The sequence below is a fragment of the Nansenia antarctica genome, assembly GCF_963989245.1.
Source record: "Nansenia antarctica genome assembly, chromosome: 1".
NCBI classification, from domain to species: domain Eukaryota; kingdom Metazoa; phylum Chordata; class Actinopteri; order Argentiniformes; family Microstomatidae; genus Nansenia; species Nansenia antarctica.
Genome location: NC_137674.1, coordinates 99,375,187 through 99,391,266, shown reverse-complemented (window position 1 = coordinate 99,391,266; position 16,080 = coordinate 99,375,187). Strand labels below are relative to the sequence as shown.

The window sequence follows — 16,080 nt, the reverse complement described above, 5'->3', positions numbered from 1 at the left end:
GTTTACGTTCATTAAATAAGTGTAATCTATAACACAATGACTTCGTTTCTTGTTGTTTGATGGGGATTCATTATCTTTGATGGGGATTTTCTGTGCTTAGTGATTTCCGGTGTAGCAACTTTCAAATACTCATGTCGTCTTCAATTTGTTTCCGATTTCAATGTATGATGCATCATTTGAAAGCTTACAATCTGTAGTTTAAGCACATGTAAAAAACAGAAACATGATTTCGCCTACAGGTAGCCCTTTTCATTGGGCTGTGTCACATATGATGGGAGTCCAGGAAACTGATTTGACATGGAAGTGGTAGGAGGCTCACATCTGGGGTCAGTTTCCCGAAAGCTTTATTTAACCTCCAGGGAGAGACAATTGACAATCCGGGCCCATTCCTCCTCTAGACCAGCAAAGTTCACGATTTAACGGATTCCGTTCCTTCATGAATAGAAGATCGACTTTCAAACATTGATTTTCCAATTGCTACTCTCTTGCGGGCGCTGTTGTCAGGAGAAATTAAGTACTACTTAAGCTACAAAGCTTTCGGAAGGAATTGACCCCTGATTATGTTAAAGACCAGAGGGTAGTGTTAGCTATGCTGTGGTAGCTGATCACAATGGCTCTGTGTTTGTGCCATCATTGCCAGGTATTTTTATCTGTTCAGATAAGATCAGCTGTATTGAATTAGTGCAGCGCTTCTGCTGAAGGCCCCGTGGTTGGAGTGTACAGTAGCGTTATTATCAAAGATGAGTCCTGAGATGAAGTTTATGAACTTTAATAACACCAACATAATGACCCTAATAATGCTACAATACGACACTACAAAACAGTTGCCGCTCAAATATAAACTAGATCCCCATACGACACATTATGGTGCAGTGTAGTTGCTGGAGTTACCTTGTTGGAGGCGACCGGGTGGACACACGTCTGCCCCCCTGCCGTGAAGTTACAGAAGACCTCGATGGCGTCTGACAGACATCCAAGGTTTGGGTCGATCCAGAACATTCCTTTCACCCAAGCCCCATTTCCAGACAGAGTGAGAGAGAGAGTGAGAGAGAGAGCGAGAGAGAGACAAAAAGAACACACACACACTTATATTCACAAGGATGTTGAACTCGTTTTCCCCACATGTATGAACACCAATAGTTCTACTGGGTTAATCCCTACAATACTCATTACAACTGTCAGCTCAGTACACAAAGATCAATAGAATTATGACTATGAAAGTGTGCTTTGTCCCCCAGCTATAATAAGCAATACGTTCTGGGAAACAATTTGATCATGTTCTTACCGTCAGAGACCCTGTGCTGGCAGTCCGCCAGGTCCTTACAGAACCGGGCCGGGTTCTCCCGGGTTCCGAGCGGTTTCTTGATGCTTTCGATCACACTGCTCAGATAGCGCAGGGTCTTAAAGATCTCTGTGTTCTGGTCCGGAATGGCCATCTCTGTGTTCTGGTAGCTCTAGGGTTAGCATGGTTAGCGGTCCATAGTGTTAAAATGCATAGGAGAGGAGGAGGTGGAGGAGGAGGAAGAGGAGGAGGTGGAGGAGGAAGTGAAGACAAAGCCACACAGACCCATGCAGTGGATTGACCATTTCAAAAGCAGATGTATGAACATGCATACATACATGCAAGCATAGAAGCATACAACACATATATTCAGCCATAAAACCCCCATAACATAAGGTGGTAGGAGAAGTTACATACATGTTGCAAATGTGTTTAGAGCAAAGTGAAAACAAAAGTGAGCATGTTTGTTAGTTTATAATAGTTTATTTGGAGGCATGACACAAGCAGTCATAAATAGAATAGTGAGATTATAAGATAATTAGTGCCACAAAAGTACATAAGTGTGAAAAACGAGAGGAGAGAAAAAGAAGAGTTTATTGATAATTGGCACTCAAATGTATATATGTTTATAGTCTGAAATTGATCTGTTAATGTCTTTGTCTATAGATCCTTCCTTCCTTCCTTCCACCCATCCACTGATCCATTCATCCATCCACCCATCTCATCCTCCCATCCACCCATCCCTCCACCCACCCATCCATGTATTACCTTATAGATAAAGTGAGAGAGAATACATGAAGTGCTTTACCTCTATCCTTACGGCATCGTTGGACTCGAACAGAGAATGGACCGGAGAGTCGATGTGTATATGTCTCTGAGGATAGAAACCATTAACAAAAAAAAACTGTTAAACTACATAGAACCCAGAACACTGTCAACAAGTCTGAGCTTGCATGGAACTTTGTGTGAGACAAAAAAATATACAATATACTTTCATTGGCAATGAATCACATAGTGTTCATAAACAAAAGTTATTTAATTTGAGTGTTGTTGTTTCGATGTGTGGTTTACAGAGAACTGTTCAAACAGCTCCCACTGGGAAGAAGGCCACACAGATGATTTGCTGGGCTAGTCGCTAACTCTGGCCCTGAAGCCATGAGACACTGTTGCTTTTTCCCATTCCTAGAAAAGCCTTATCTAAGCTTGGGCCTGGCACCAAGCCTGGGAGAGAGAGAGAGACAGAGAGAGGGAGAGAGAGAGAGAGAGAAACAGAGACAGAGACAGAGAGAGAGAGAGAGAAAGAGACAGAGAGAGAGTGAGAGAGACACAGAGAGAGAGAGAGAGACAGCGAGAGAGAGAGAGAGAGAGAGAGAGAGAGAGAGAGAGAGAGAGAGAGAATGAAAGAGAGCGAGAGAGACAGGGTGAGGCAGACACCACCAGCAGCAGGCCCAGGCCCAGCGCTTCGCCAGCTCCACATTTCAGATTGGCCAGATTTCATGTGAAACCAAAGAGAGACATTCCCCTCCCCCCCATCCCCCATTCTCTCTTCCCGTATCTCAGCTATTGTTCCTTTACTGGAACTCATCCTTCCTGTAGATCTAGTGACTGAAGCAATTGAATGAAACTTGGTGTGTGTGAGGCGTTTGAATTAGATTTAAGTGTGTGAAGCATTTGAATTAAACTTGATGTGTGATTGCGTTTCAATCAGACTTAGGACACTAACCGTTGGACCAGGAGATCCTGGGGCACCCTAGGAGAGACCACAGAGAGTTAGACATAAACACAGTACAATAGATACACACATTGTGACAAGGACAAAGTCTCAATCTTTGAATGCTGTTATAGAACAACTGGAAGTACACTAGAGCACCGTGGATGGTGTCAATTCCATTTAAAACAAGTCAAATCAGGAAGTCAAGTGGAATTTAAGTTCCCAAATTTACCAAGTTTCATTTGTTTAAGTTTAACTGACCCCAACCCTGCTGAGCATAGTAGGCCTATAGAAATGGCGGGAAAAAACTTACTCTGGGCCCTGGATACCCCTGTGGCCCTTGAGGTCCCTAAGAAACAAACACCAAAAACAAGGTTACATTATCATATCACGTATTCGCTAGCGCTCTAAGATACCTGCTCTAACCTAAACTCTATGAAGTTGCAGACTGTCCATATCTGTAATGGACCTCTAGTGCCCCCACTGGCAGATCAGGGAACAACAGACATTACTGTACTCGAGCAGCAGTTGTCTGAGGCAGCTGGTTCTTATTAGGCCCCTGAGGAGCAGGGCTGTATGTGTGTGTGTGAGTGTGTGTGTGTGTGTGTGTGTGTGAGTGTGTGTGTGTGTCTATCTGCCACGCAGTGGGGCTTAGGGAGCTCTGGAAATCTTAAAACAGTTTACGCGGCTGAGTGGGAGCCGTGATATAAGAGGCGTATACAGTAATGCCACAGTGGAGGCAGAGCGCTAACATTGTGACAGGCCGTTTCCTCACGTCTGTTTACACGAGCGAGAGGGCGAGTACAGTAAGGCCCCGCGATGGACTGGAAATCACCCTGGAGTGGCTACTTTCACCATGAGTCCCCCTACCGCAAGAGGCTGTGTGATTTTCCTTTTACGACAACCGTACAAACAAAGCACTGAGTGTCTTCCCGGCTAATATCACTCATCTGCCCACGCAGATAAAGGAGCTGTCATCTGGTGTATATTTTAAACACCCACGCTATATGTGAGATGACACCTGGAGGGTCACCGGATCAAATTGTAGACTGTTTTCTCAGCAAGGGGATTACTATGCAGTATGCAGTCTGCTGTCTTGACCATACAGACCCGTCCAGATAGATGCTGTCGTCATTCCTTATTAAGAATAATAAAATCTTCTCACCATTTCCCCATAGCCTCCCGTTGGACCCCTCGGCCCCTGTGGAAAAGATGAAAATATATTTAAATAGACGTATTTCCTCAGTACCCCATTCTCTGGGTAGCGTACCCTGCCATTCCAAAGCTTTACAATTTAAATATAAGTAACAGGTTTCAGAGAGAGTAGACTGGACAGCTCTGTGTGTGTACAGTATGTGTGCGTGTGAGTGTGTGTGTATGTGTGAGTGTGTGTTTGTCTCTATTCCAAACTCCCAAGGGAATAACAATGGAGGAAATAGTTGATGTTTGATTTATGGTCAAGACTGAGTGACGAAAGAAGGCTCTCTCTACAAAATGAGGGGTTTATCAATTCTGCTGATCATTTAACGTGGGTGCACGTACGCATACACACACTCGCTCGCGCACACACACACACACACACACACACACACACACACACACACACACACACACACAGACGTCAGAAGTGATCAGAACCTACCGGTTTCCCCGTGGGGCCGATCATCCCTTCAGGCCCGACAGGTCCAGAGAAACCCTGAGACGGGTCAGAGAGGACAGAGATCAGTGCACAGGTCTGGCCATACTAACCAAACAGCCAAGGCCATATTGAACATCAAGGCTGTAGCTCCTGTTCATGGATTAAAATGAGCCCGTCCTCCGATGTCTACACCTGCTCCTGTCGAGATCTTACCAGAATGCCAACAGGACCTTTGGGACCAGGTACACCTTTAAAGCCAGAGTCTCCATTTGGCCCCTGAATGAAACACAGAGTATTCCTGTCAATTCTGCATTAGTGGAATCTAATACAGCTCATTAATTACTTACATACATAACACGTGTTTGTTACTCTAGGGTCCAGAATAGTTCAAAGATAACAGGGATGTCTCTGATGAGCTCTCGGGGTAGATGCTAAGTGGGATCCTTGGGACGACCCTACCCTTAACCTTAACCCTAACCCATACTGTAACCCTAACCCAGTGGTTTTCAAACTTTTTGTGGCCAAGGCACACCAAAGGGCGAGCCAAAATCTCAAGGCACACCTGTATCTGTAGCAAAATAACCTCTGTAACACTTTTTATCACTCTTATCACTCTGTAATGTAAATGTAAACATTTTTTACTAATGCCAAATAACATTTTACAAACAACTATATTACTCATTAAATATTTTTATTTATTAACAAAATATTTCAATAATTAATTTGAAACTTTTGTAAAATTACATCAAAGCAGTAGAAAAGAAAGTAAATTGTAAAGAGAGGCGTTCAGAATGAAAACTAAATGGCATGCAAAAACTGAATACAACGCTAGTATCAACGCACCTGACATTGAGTTGAAAAGAGACAATTTTGTTAACTTAAATTTGAATCAGCATTAAAACATTTTAACACAGAGCACAGAGTCAGAGTCACAAGCTATTAGATCTCACACCAAATCATCTGTTCATCTCTTAAAATAAATTCAACGACAATTACTTGAGAAGAGTGAATGCAGTTCACTGAATAAGATTGTCAGCGCTGCTACAGTACAAATATACTTTTACCAATCAGTCAATCAATTGTAAGGATATTTCCATATGTCAAATAAGGTTTTGAGTTCGTCATTCCCTATAAAATCCACGGAGCAATATAGCACCAACAAGCTTAACTAAATCTTCATCTCAAAAGAAAGCGATTCATTTCCCCCCTCAGATTGATCTTTTTTAACATTCGTTGTTATCCTTCACACTGGCTGTCAATCAGGGCCTTTGATGTTTCAGGCTCTAATAATTTCCAACATTAACTGCGCAAACTGCAAAAACTGGGGTCCGCTTTGATGGAAAGTTTTTAAAAGTCCCATATAATGAAAAACTAACTTTTACAATGCTTGTGCTATACATTTGGGTCTCGCGGTTTGGGAACCACTGCCCTAACCCATACCCTTACCTAACCTTAACCATAACCCTTACCTAACCCTAACCTTAACCGTTTTAAATCTCAACTTCAATGGGGTGAGGTCAGAGTCCAGCCGTTCCAAGCATCCCAGTTAGCATTTACCCAGTTCTCAGAGCCTCTGGACTGAACACTCACCATAGGTCCTGGAAACCCCTGGAAGCCGATCATCCCATAGTCCCCCGACTCCCCCTGCAGGTCAGGGAGAGAAACACACACTCTGTGAACAGGACTGTGAGGGTGTGTGTAAGTAAAGCTCTGACACCATTTACTCTATTGTTGATGCCCCCCCCCCCCCCCCTCCCCACGGCCTAGACAGACTTTCTTTCTGGTTGCCCTCTCATATACAGTAGATTTCCTTGGCTACTCCACAGAGGCTGCAGACATGGAAAGTGGGGCACATTGGAGGACCCCTTGTCTCTGTGTGCAGACACACACTGTGGGCCACTGTCTGAGCCCCCACCCCCCCGTGTCTGCCTGGTGTCTCTCCTCACTCTCTATTTGCACAGCCAATCATCCACATCCTTTAGTCGGCTCGGTTGTCGAACCCAGCGGATTTGGCCTAGAAACCTGACTCCCTGAAAAGAGTACGGTGACCCAGGCATGAGGCCGGGGCTCCCAGGCTCGATTTCCCCCAGAAGCAGTGGAGGTGAGGAGGGGGGGCGGGGGGGGCAAGGAAGGTTTTGGGGGGGTTGTTATGTAAGAAAAATGGGAGTACCTCTTTGTTTTCTTCTCCCCTTGCGAGTGTGTGGCGGCTCTTACATAAGCTGGCCTTGCCAGGCGGAATGTTTCCATTCCCCCGTCTCGCACCAGATCGTTTGTAACTCGACTCAGGGGTGGAAAAACTGTCGTAGACGGCACATTTCTGACCCCACCACAGCATGGCTACCTAAGCCCTAAATATTGTATGGGTTTACAAACCCCTTTGTATGTACGGGCTGACAGAGAGACAGTAACAGCAAGCCTTATAGGCCTCCCTTTGATTTCCATGACAAAGCACCGTCACAGCCTAACCCCACCTATTCTATTCCAGAATACTTCATTCAATCGAAAGTCAACTCTAAGTGCTCTATGACACAGTACCTCAATAAAGTGCTAAACCTCTGAGTGAGGCTGTTGATAAGGTATGAATCAGTGGAGGCTGGTGGGAGGTAGGACTCGGAGGACGGGCTCATTGTAATGCATGGGAAGGAATAGGGAACGGTACCTCATTCCGTTCCTGATTCCGTTCCATGCATTACAATGAGCCCATCCTCCGATTTCTACCTCCACCAGCCGCCACTGATATGATTGTATGATAAGAATGTTTGTGCACTGGACAGTGGACACTCACTGGTTGGCCTTTGAATCCTGGGTCTCCTTTCCTGCCTTGGTCACCGGTGGATCCCACTATTCCTTTGACTCCTTGGGTTCCCCTCTCCCCTGCCAGGCCTTGCTCTCCCTGTACACAACACACACACAGGGGTCAGGGATTGGAAATTGTTTTTTTCTTCAATATTGCTTTCATGTGCTATCCTCACATGCATCTTTGATCAATCAATCAACCAATCAATCAACCAATCAATCAATCGATCGATCGATCAGCCAATCAACCGTCAGGTGAGGGTTGGTAGGTTACCTTCGCTCCAGGGGGTCCTATCTCTCCAATCATTCCAGGAAGGCCGAGTTCCCCTCTAGGACCAGGAAGTCCCTCCCTCCCCTCTGGCCCCACCATGCCCCGGTGACCCTGATGAGAGAGAGAGAGAGAGGGTATCGAAGATTAGCTGATCTGGCTTGGATTTAACTGGACGGCGCAATGGGAGAATGTGCTCGCAATTTCATTAGATGTTCCATTCCCAGATCCCCTTTCCCCACATGCCCATAGAATGGTGGCTTGTTGTTGTAATATAATTATGCATATTATGCGTCACCTTTTCCGACCTGGTAGGACTATTTTGCAGAGAGTTGTTGCCTATGCTAGCTTGCAACGTTGAGGAAAACCTGAAGGAAAAACTGAAGTCTGTTTTTTCTGGAGCTCCGCCCATGCAGCTATGAAAGCCTGTTCTCCACGGTTAATGCAAACGTCACTAAAAACAGAAAGCATACTAATTCACGGACACACACAACTTTCAGTCTCTGAAAAAAAAGACATTGACGTTGACGGAAATGACAGCGACAAAACCTAACCACCGTAACAACCCTAACAAACCGTAGCTAGTTAACTCGACTGGTCTTCCCTGCTCATAATCTTTCCTGACAATTTGCTTATAGTGTCTATAAAAATGACTGACTGTTGTTGAAACGATATATTCTCACAGGTGACCACAATCGTTTCCTGTTCCATCAGCGGTCGGGACGGAGGGGAGTAATATTAAAATAACAGATCGGGTGCACCGCCAGCTGCACGTACTGCTTCTGTTCCTGGCTCGTCGTCGAGGACGACTTATGACACCGCGGCCCGAGAAAAAATAATCCCCCAAAATGGCAGGAAGTGGTTTGGAATTACAGAGCTCAGGGTTTGTTGGTCGAACCTCAATCCCTGGGTGCTGCAGGGTTCTTACATAAGGAGAGGGACTGGATCTGCACTGCTAATTAGATCAGTCAGTTAATTATGTTTTGAGTTTCAGCACGCACGCACGCACGCACACACACACACACACACACATACAATTATATAGCAGAGTGTGATCCATCAGAAGCAGTCAGTAGTGCAGAGTAGTTTGAATGCCACATCAATCCTATCTCTAGTGTTGAGAGAGAGAGAGAGAGAGAGAGAGAGAGAGAGAGGGAGAGAGGGAGAGAGGGAGAGAGGGAGAGAGAGTGAGATAGGGAGAGAGAGAGAGAGTGAGATAGGGAGAGAGAGAAAGTAGAAAGTGTTTGGCCAGTAACAGTTATTAACTCTGGTGACTAGGTTCCCCTGACAGACAGGTAAGACCCTCAGAGAGAGAGCAGGCTCCACCATGGAGGAAAAGTGTGACGTTAGAATTATAAGGTTCTATATCCATTTTTGTCAAAATTGAGTTTTTTACATAATCTGATCCATTAGGTGTTTATTAATGCCTGTGCGGTGTTATTTTTAAAATGTTGACATTTTCTTGTTAGTAATTCATAAAATACAAAGGTTCCATCTCACAAAACATAATGGAATGTAAAAACTTTGATGCTCAATATCTCTGAACTACCCTAAACGGAGATAGAACCTTATAATTCTGAGCTCACTAAAGGAGGATTAAGATAAGTGGTGGTGATGATGATGATGACGACGACGGCGACGATAATGATGCTGATGAAGAGGACAGTGATGATGATGATGATGACAACGTCGATGATGATGAAGATGACTTGACAAAACTTGAGAACAGGAGGTGAGAATAAACCTCTCTGGTACAGTACGTAGATCTGATCCTTGAGGGCACGTGAAGCCGGCCATAGTTCCCTGTGAGGTATGTAGAGACCCTAAAGAGAGTAAAGAGCTCCTTCGCCATGCGACCAGACCTGCTTATGTAACTGACAGACAGACTGAGGGGCATTCTCTGTCTGGATATGGGAGGGTGGGGGCGAGAATATCCATGCATGAAATTCTCTTACTCACAGAGCGAAGACGTTGGTATAAAGAATCCCATTGAGTTATAAGCGCAGAAACCCAATCAAGTTAAACAAGGCATTTAATGACCAGTCATTTTCTGGGGGGATATCCAGCCCTTTAAACACAGCTGTTAGGAAGCAGAGAGAGAAGAGAGAGAGGGGGTCTGGGTCTGGCTGACCTACTGGAGCTTTTAGAGGGTTAGGTAGGAGCAGAGCAGGAGAGGCTAGTAAAGGTAGACATTGAATGATGGGGCTCATTGTAATGCATGGAACGGAATATGGAATGGTATCAAACTGATACCAATACCCATCCCATCATGGATATACTCATTCCATCTCTCAGCCTCCCCCTGGAGCAGAGAGAGAGGGAGAGGTCTAAAACAATGACTAGGGGCCAAATGCCTTGGAGAACAGATGGGTTTTGAGGGCAAGTTTGAAGGAGTCCAGGGTGGGGGCGTTGCGGATCACTGTGGGGAGGGAGTTCCAGAGAGTAGGTGCAGCCACGCTGAAGGCTCTATATATACGTTAAAGGCCCCATTTCTCGTGCATCATGTGAAATACAGGAGGTTTTCATTCTGATCATGTCCTAACAGCATTGACGTGAGCACAAGGTAACACAGGCCAACGTGGTACAGCCCAGCTTGAAGAAACAAACGGTACTCAACCAGGACGATAAGAAGCTCTGAGGAAGAAGGCCTTACACGTCGAAAGCTTGCCAGCTCTTCTGTACAAGACATATTATTTTAGCTAAGTGCTCCTAATTTAATTTTGTTGGGATAGTCACACAGTCAAATATCCGAAGAATGTTTTTCAAAGGCACAAGCATGTACTTGTCTCTTCTGTTATTTTTTTCTGAGTGGGGCAGTCCCACATTTTATTGGACAGACAGGAAAGTAAGGGTTAGAGGGCTTGTCAGCAGGGCATGGGCTGGATTCAAACCCACGCCGACATGGGCATACTGTATGTATGCACCGTAGACCACGGTGCTAGACCACTGGACCACCTCAGGCCACATGTCTGTCTCTTCTAATGTACTTACTATGATAATCACATACAGTAACTTGATTCGGCATGTCCTTCACACTGGGCATTGGAGATTCACAGTCAAGGTGAGAAGAATCAAGGTGACACTTGCTTGTGAAAGCCCTGATATCTTAAGTGAGGAGATAAGTTCCTTTAAAGGTAAAAAGTAATTGAAACCTTAATCTTTTTCCACTTCAGACAGTATGTCTGCCACAGAGATTTAACACTGAGAGAATGGCATTCTTAACGTTCAGTTACACAAGTAAATCTCCCTCCCTGGGACCTACTGTGGGGTCTTTAAGGGAAAGAGTAATGTTTAGGAATATGCGGCCTCATACTGTGTGTGTGTGTGTGTGTGTGTGTGTGTGTGCGTGTGTGTGTGTGTGTACTGTATATACAGTGTGTGTGTGTGTGTGTGTGTGTGTGTGTGTGTGCATGCATGCATGTGTGTGTGCACAATATGTATATGTGAGAAATGTACTTAAAAAAGACTTCTGCTGTATGTACGGTATGTGTGAAACAGGAGTTGATGCTTACCTGTCGTCCAGATTTCCCTGGTAGTCCTGGCAACCCGGCTAAACCCGGAGAACCGTCAGACCCGGGGTATCCCTCAATGCCTCGGAGTCCAGGTAAACCAACAGCACCCTGGGAAAATCCAAAACAGCAACAGGAAGTTCCCTCAGTCTCTATGTCAAAGCTGCCCTTCTCATCTCCCTGTCATGGATGGAACAGAATGAGGAATGGTACCATGTGCTTGACACCATTACTCATCCCATTCCATGCATTACAAAGACTTCTCTGATGTCTCCCTGCACCCCCCCCCCCCCCAACCCTCCATCACCCTCCCCTGCTCCCTGCAGTACCTGCCCCCCCCCAACCTCCTTGTGGAGACATCTGGAACATGGAGACATTCCTGACTGACAGTGACGGATTGGGAACTATGGGAAGTGCACATTCACTTCCTACGACAGTGTGCACGTGTAGTACAGCTTGTTTACGGTCCTGAACTGTACGTTTGTTACTGAAAACAAACAAACTGTCATGTCATTTTCCATGATAACTCATGTTCTTATAGCATTGTAAACTAGACTAGCTCTGTAAATCACTTCACACAGCATCTCTCTGCTTTCATCTCCTACAGTATGTCGTTGCTTTCTCTCCAATTCCCCCCTCCTCTCTCTCTCCCTCCCTCATCTCTCCCTCTGTGATTCTATTCTCTCATTCCTCTATGTCTTCATCCGTATCTCTTCCTCATCCTCTCCTTCTCTCTGTTCTCTTTCTTCCCCCTCTGTGATGTGATACTCACTTCAACACCAAGAGTTCCAGTCAGACCCCTGGCTCCTTTCTTTCCTATTGAACCCTGTACAAACACACACACACACACACACACACACACACACACACACACAGATCATTAAACATACATGTTCACAGACACAGTCACACACAGACACACTCACACTCACTCTCATACTCGTCCTCACAAACACACACACACACACACACACACACAGATCATTAAACATACATGTTCACAGACACAGACACAGACACTCACACTCACACTCACACTCACACACAAAGAACAAATACTTTCAAATAAACCATATTTCCCTACAGTTGATCCTGTGTTTACATTGACCTCTGGAGTTGACACTGACTGCCATGTGTGCATGTGTGATTACATTCAGCTCAGTCCTCACACGTAGTGCAGATGTGTATGTTCAACTCATAACTCATAAACACTTGTACACTCTTGGGGGAAAAAAAGGTTCCATCTTGAACCCAAATACGTTCCTCGGCTGTCCTTGAAGAACCCTTCTGGAACCCTTGATTCTCAGATTATAATCTCTTTTTATCAACCTTTTGACAGCGTCTATTCATTATCCTGAGCAACTGGGCCAGCAGCTGGGCCAACTCACATGTCTTAGCAAGTCACCGGTATTACGTTGACGTGGGCCAGGAGATATGTACTCATATTTGGATCCAGAATATTGTCTTAATGTAGAGCTACAGTATGCAACAAATCAAAGACAATCCAATAAAGCGATTGTGTTAACAAAAGATTAAGATTTAAATAGTTTCAGATCTGAAATGCATAAGCTGTTCCTTTCAAGATTCTCATTGATACCAGCTTTCAACATTCCAGTGTGAACTCTCGAGCTTACAAGATTTGGCATTTCCGGAGAATATAAAAACCCCCATCTAAAGTTACTTATAAAATGAAAATCTGACAGAGGACTTTGAAGTAAGAATCTCACATTGTGGGTGGCCAAACAAACCCACGTCTCTTCCCCCTTTCCCCCCCACTCTCCCCCTCTTTCTCTGATATCAAAGGCACAGATGCTCAAGGCCCTCCTCATTATTTGGCACAGTCTTTATTTCATGGTTTTATATTTGTGTTTTTCTCTCTCTCTCTCATCATCATTTCCTGTTATGGGAGGGAAGCAAACTGAGCAAAGAGAACAAATGAAAATGCTCAAATCCCTCCCTTCTGCTGCCACTGTGGTATGTTGATGGAAAGCAAATCTCGACCCAGAGATTCAGAATGACAGAGAGATTGACAGGAGGGTGTCTAAGCTAGTGTTAACACATTTATTGGATTCGTTCTGAGAGAACCTTCTTTACTGGAGGGGACGGTCCACCCTGGCAGCCACAATGGAACGCTTATTGTCGACAGCTCATTTGCATACTAACGAAAACATGTTTCAACACAAACTAATCGAATGTGTCAGAGGGATTGACACAGAAACATACAGACTCCCCCACTCAACCCCACACTCCCTCACACTCCCTCACACTCATTCACACTCCTTCACACTCCCTCACTCACACACACACACACACACACACACACACACACACACACACACACACCCTATGCACCTTACAACACCCACCCTACCAAAACCACCCACCCACCCACCCACCCACCCATCCACCCACGCACATACACACACACCTGAGTTCCTATTTCTCCTTTGGGCCCTTGTTCTCCAGCTAACCCAGGTGTTCCCTGCAATAAAAGAATAAACACAAATCAGATTAGGTGGATCTATCTATTTTGACCGTATTTCAATGTGCAGCTAGCAGCACCATGCAACATACCATAGTTACTAAAGCATCGGCATCAGCAAAGGTTGAGAGTTCGACTGCCATAGGACCATATACCGATACAACAACATTGACTCCCTTACTGTACTGTAAGTCGCTTTGGATAGAAGCGTGTTCTAAATGGCGTGTATTATCAAACACAGGGTATTGTTGGACTTACAGGTAGGCCTTGCTGTCCGACAGTCCCGCGAGGCCCAGGGATGCCAACATGGCCCTGAGAACAACAACACAGCCATTACAGCGGAACACCACACACGATCCCCAAGTATCCACTACCATGACATTCAGTGACAGGGTTTAGGGGAGACAGGTATCTAGAGAGGACTGTGTTCTAAACACATATTGAAAGACTGAAGTCTGAAGAACACTTTCATCAATTCACTTCCTTAATGGATGGAATTGAAAAAGGTATTGAGCCCAATCTTGCTACACGAGGCTAGCAGAAAGCACCATCACATTCTAGGAGGGCATATTATTTCCCTAGGCTTACATACTGTACGACCAGTAGTCAGGAGTGCGACCAGTCAGTGGAGGCTGGTGGAGGTAGAAATCGGAGGATGGGCTCATTGTAACGCATGGAATAGAATGAGTTCACGGTTCGTTCCCCGTTCCGTTCCGTGCATTACGATGAGCCTGTCTTCTGATGCCATGTGCTGTATAATCAGTGTAGTACCCTGGCCAAGCTGCTACGCATGTATTTTTTTACAGCGGGCTGTTACAGGTGGCTTCGAATAAATGGGATCTATAAATTCAGCACTCAGCAAAGGGAAGAAACCCAACAGGTCGCTGAGTTAGCCAGTTAAAGGCCTTTCATGGAATGCCTGGAAGCGTGTCAACTACTGTCGAATATAAGCCCCAATAACTTGTAACCTCTAGCCAGGTTGTGGAGAAGAATGGGGGTGGGGGGGGTAGGTCATTTAAAGGGGGTAATATTCTGGTAAACGTGTGGGTGATTCTGATCTCCAGGACTTTCATCTGCTAAATTTAACTTCACACCTGACCTGACCTTTCTACTAAACTGAAGTGTGTGTGTGTGTGTGTGGGGGTTTGCGTGAGTGCCTTAATGCGTGACTGTGTGTGTGGGCATGCGTGTCGGTATTCGTGCGTTTGTGCTCGAGTATGACCGAGTAAGTGAGTGAGTGTGCGAGAGAGAGAGAGAGAGAGAGAGAGAGAGAGAGAGAGAGAGAGAGAGAGAGAGAGAGAGAGAGTGAGTTGCTGAGTTTGACCATTTTGAGCTTTCAGAATCTGCAAGTCATGCAACACAGGATTTCCTCTTAGATTATCCCTAGGAATTCAGTAATCCTGGATGCTCCTTCTCTCAGATTTGCATGTGTGGTCTCTCTTATCTCAACAGAGCTTTCCAATAAAGCACCAACGAAGAAGAGAGAAGAAAAAAAGAGAAGAAAACAGCAGACTGGAGAAGTGATTTTGTGATCCATCTGATGTTGGTTGAGACGTTGGTTTACCTGATATCCCTCATCTCCCGGCTCTCCGCGTTCTCCTCGCTCGCCCGCGGGACCCTGCCCAAACACACACAGCACCAGATGAGCGAGGTGGCCATTTTGAGACAACAACGTTGAGTACACTTCACAGAGTGGGCATACAGGGCTCTGAATCCTGACGGAGAGGCTGCACATTATATCACATTCATCTTTCTACTATGTATTCTCAGACCAGGCTAGGGTCAAACAGAACGTACCATTGAATGTGATGTAACACTGCACAAACCTCATCACACAATACCCTCTTTATTAGAGACTACACTGGTTAGCATCTACGGTATATTTCAGGACATCTATAATGATTTGGCAGCCCTCTCTTTTAGACCTAAAGCAACCCACTGTGGGAATCACTTACACAGAAATGACACTGAGAGTGTTGGCTTGAGTGTTGACTGAATGGTAGGGGTGTAACGGATCGCCCCCCCCACGGTTCGGCACGCATGTGTACCGCGGATCAATTGCAAAATGTAACTAAGTAATAATATTACTTAATATCCGTTGTAAATCACAATGTAGAGTTGCCATGAAAAGATAGACGCGACAGTTGCGTGCTTTGTTTTACTCTAAAGCGCAATGATAGGTTGATAATGAAGAAAAAAAATCCAGAACAACAAGGCTGCGTTCGTAAATTCGCTCTGGAATCTGATCAGCATTCATGGAACGCCTCTTGTCCAATCAAATTACTTGGTCCCTTTATGACGTCGGACCCAGTGTGCTCTCCGGCGCTCTCAGAGCAAATTTACGAATGCAGCCCAAGTGTATCATGGCGAGTGCTGCTAATGTTGGCGACAGA

The 16,080-nt window shown here is 45.2% G+C and overlaps 1 protein-coding gene across 1 annotated transcript in view; it reads right to left on the bottom strand.

The window, feature by feature from the left end:
- col24a1 (collagen type XXIV alpha 1 chain) overlaps window positions 1-16,080 on the bottom strand; it is a gene marked incomplete at both ends in the record, with an annotated part of 120,638 nt that overhangs the window by 1,485 nt on the left and 103,073 nt on the right. Inside the window, 15 exons of the mRNA XM_080528293.1 lie at window positions 892-1,001; window positions 1,286-1,454; window positions 2,103-2,156; window positions 3,006-3,032; window positions 3,307-3,342; window positions 4,159-4,194; window positions 4,636-4,689; window positions 6,223-6,276; window positions 7,418-7,525; window positions 7,703-7,810; window positions 11,209-11,316; window positions 11,978-12,031; window positions 13,634-13,687; window positions 13,946-13,999; window positions 15,252-15,305. Of these exons, the coding sequence (XP_080384419.1) occupies window positions 892-1,001; window positions 1,286-1,454; window positions 2,103-2,156; window positions 3,006-3,032; window positions 3,307-3,342; window positions 4,159-4,194; window positions 4,636-4,689; window positions 6,223-6,276; window positions 7,418-7,525; window positions 7,703-7,810; window positions 11,209-11,316; window positions 11,978-12,031; window positions 13,634-13,687; window positions 13,946-13,999; window positions 15,252-15,305 (1,080 nt within the window). The remainder of the gene's footprint in view (window positions 1-891; window positions 1,002-1,285; window positions 1,455-2,102; window positions 2,157-3,005; window positions 3,033-3,306; window positions 3,343-4,158; window positions 4,195-4,635; window positions 4,690-6,222; window positions 6,277-7,417; window positions 7,526-7,702; window positions 7,811-11,208; window positions 11,317-11,977; window positions 12,032-13,633; window positions 13,688-13,945; window positions 14,000-15,251; window positions 15,306-16,080) is intronic.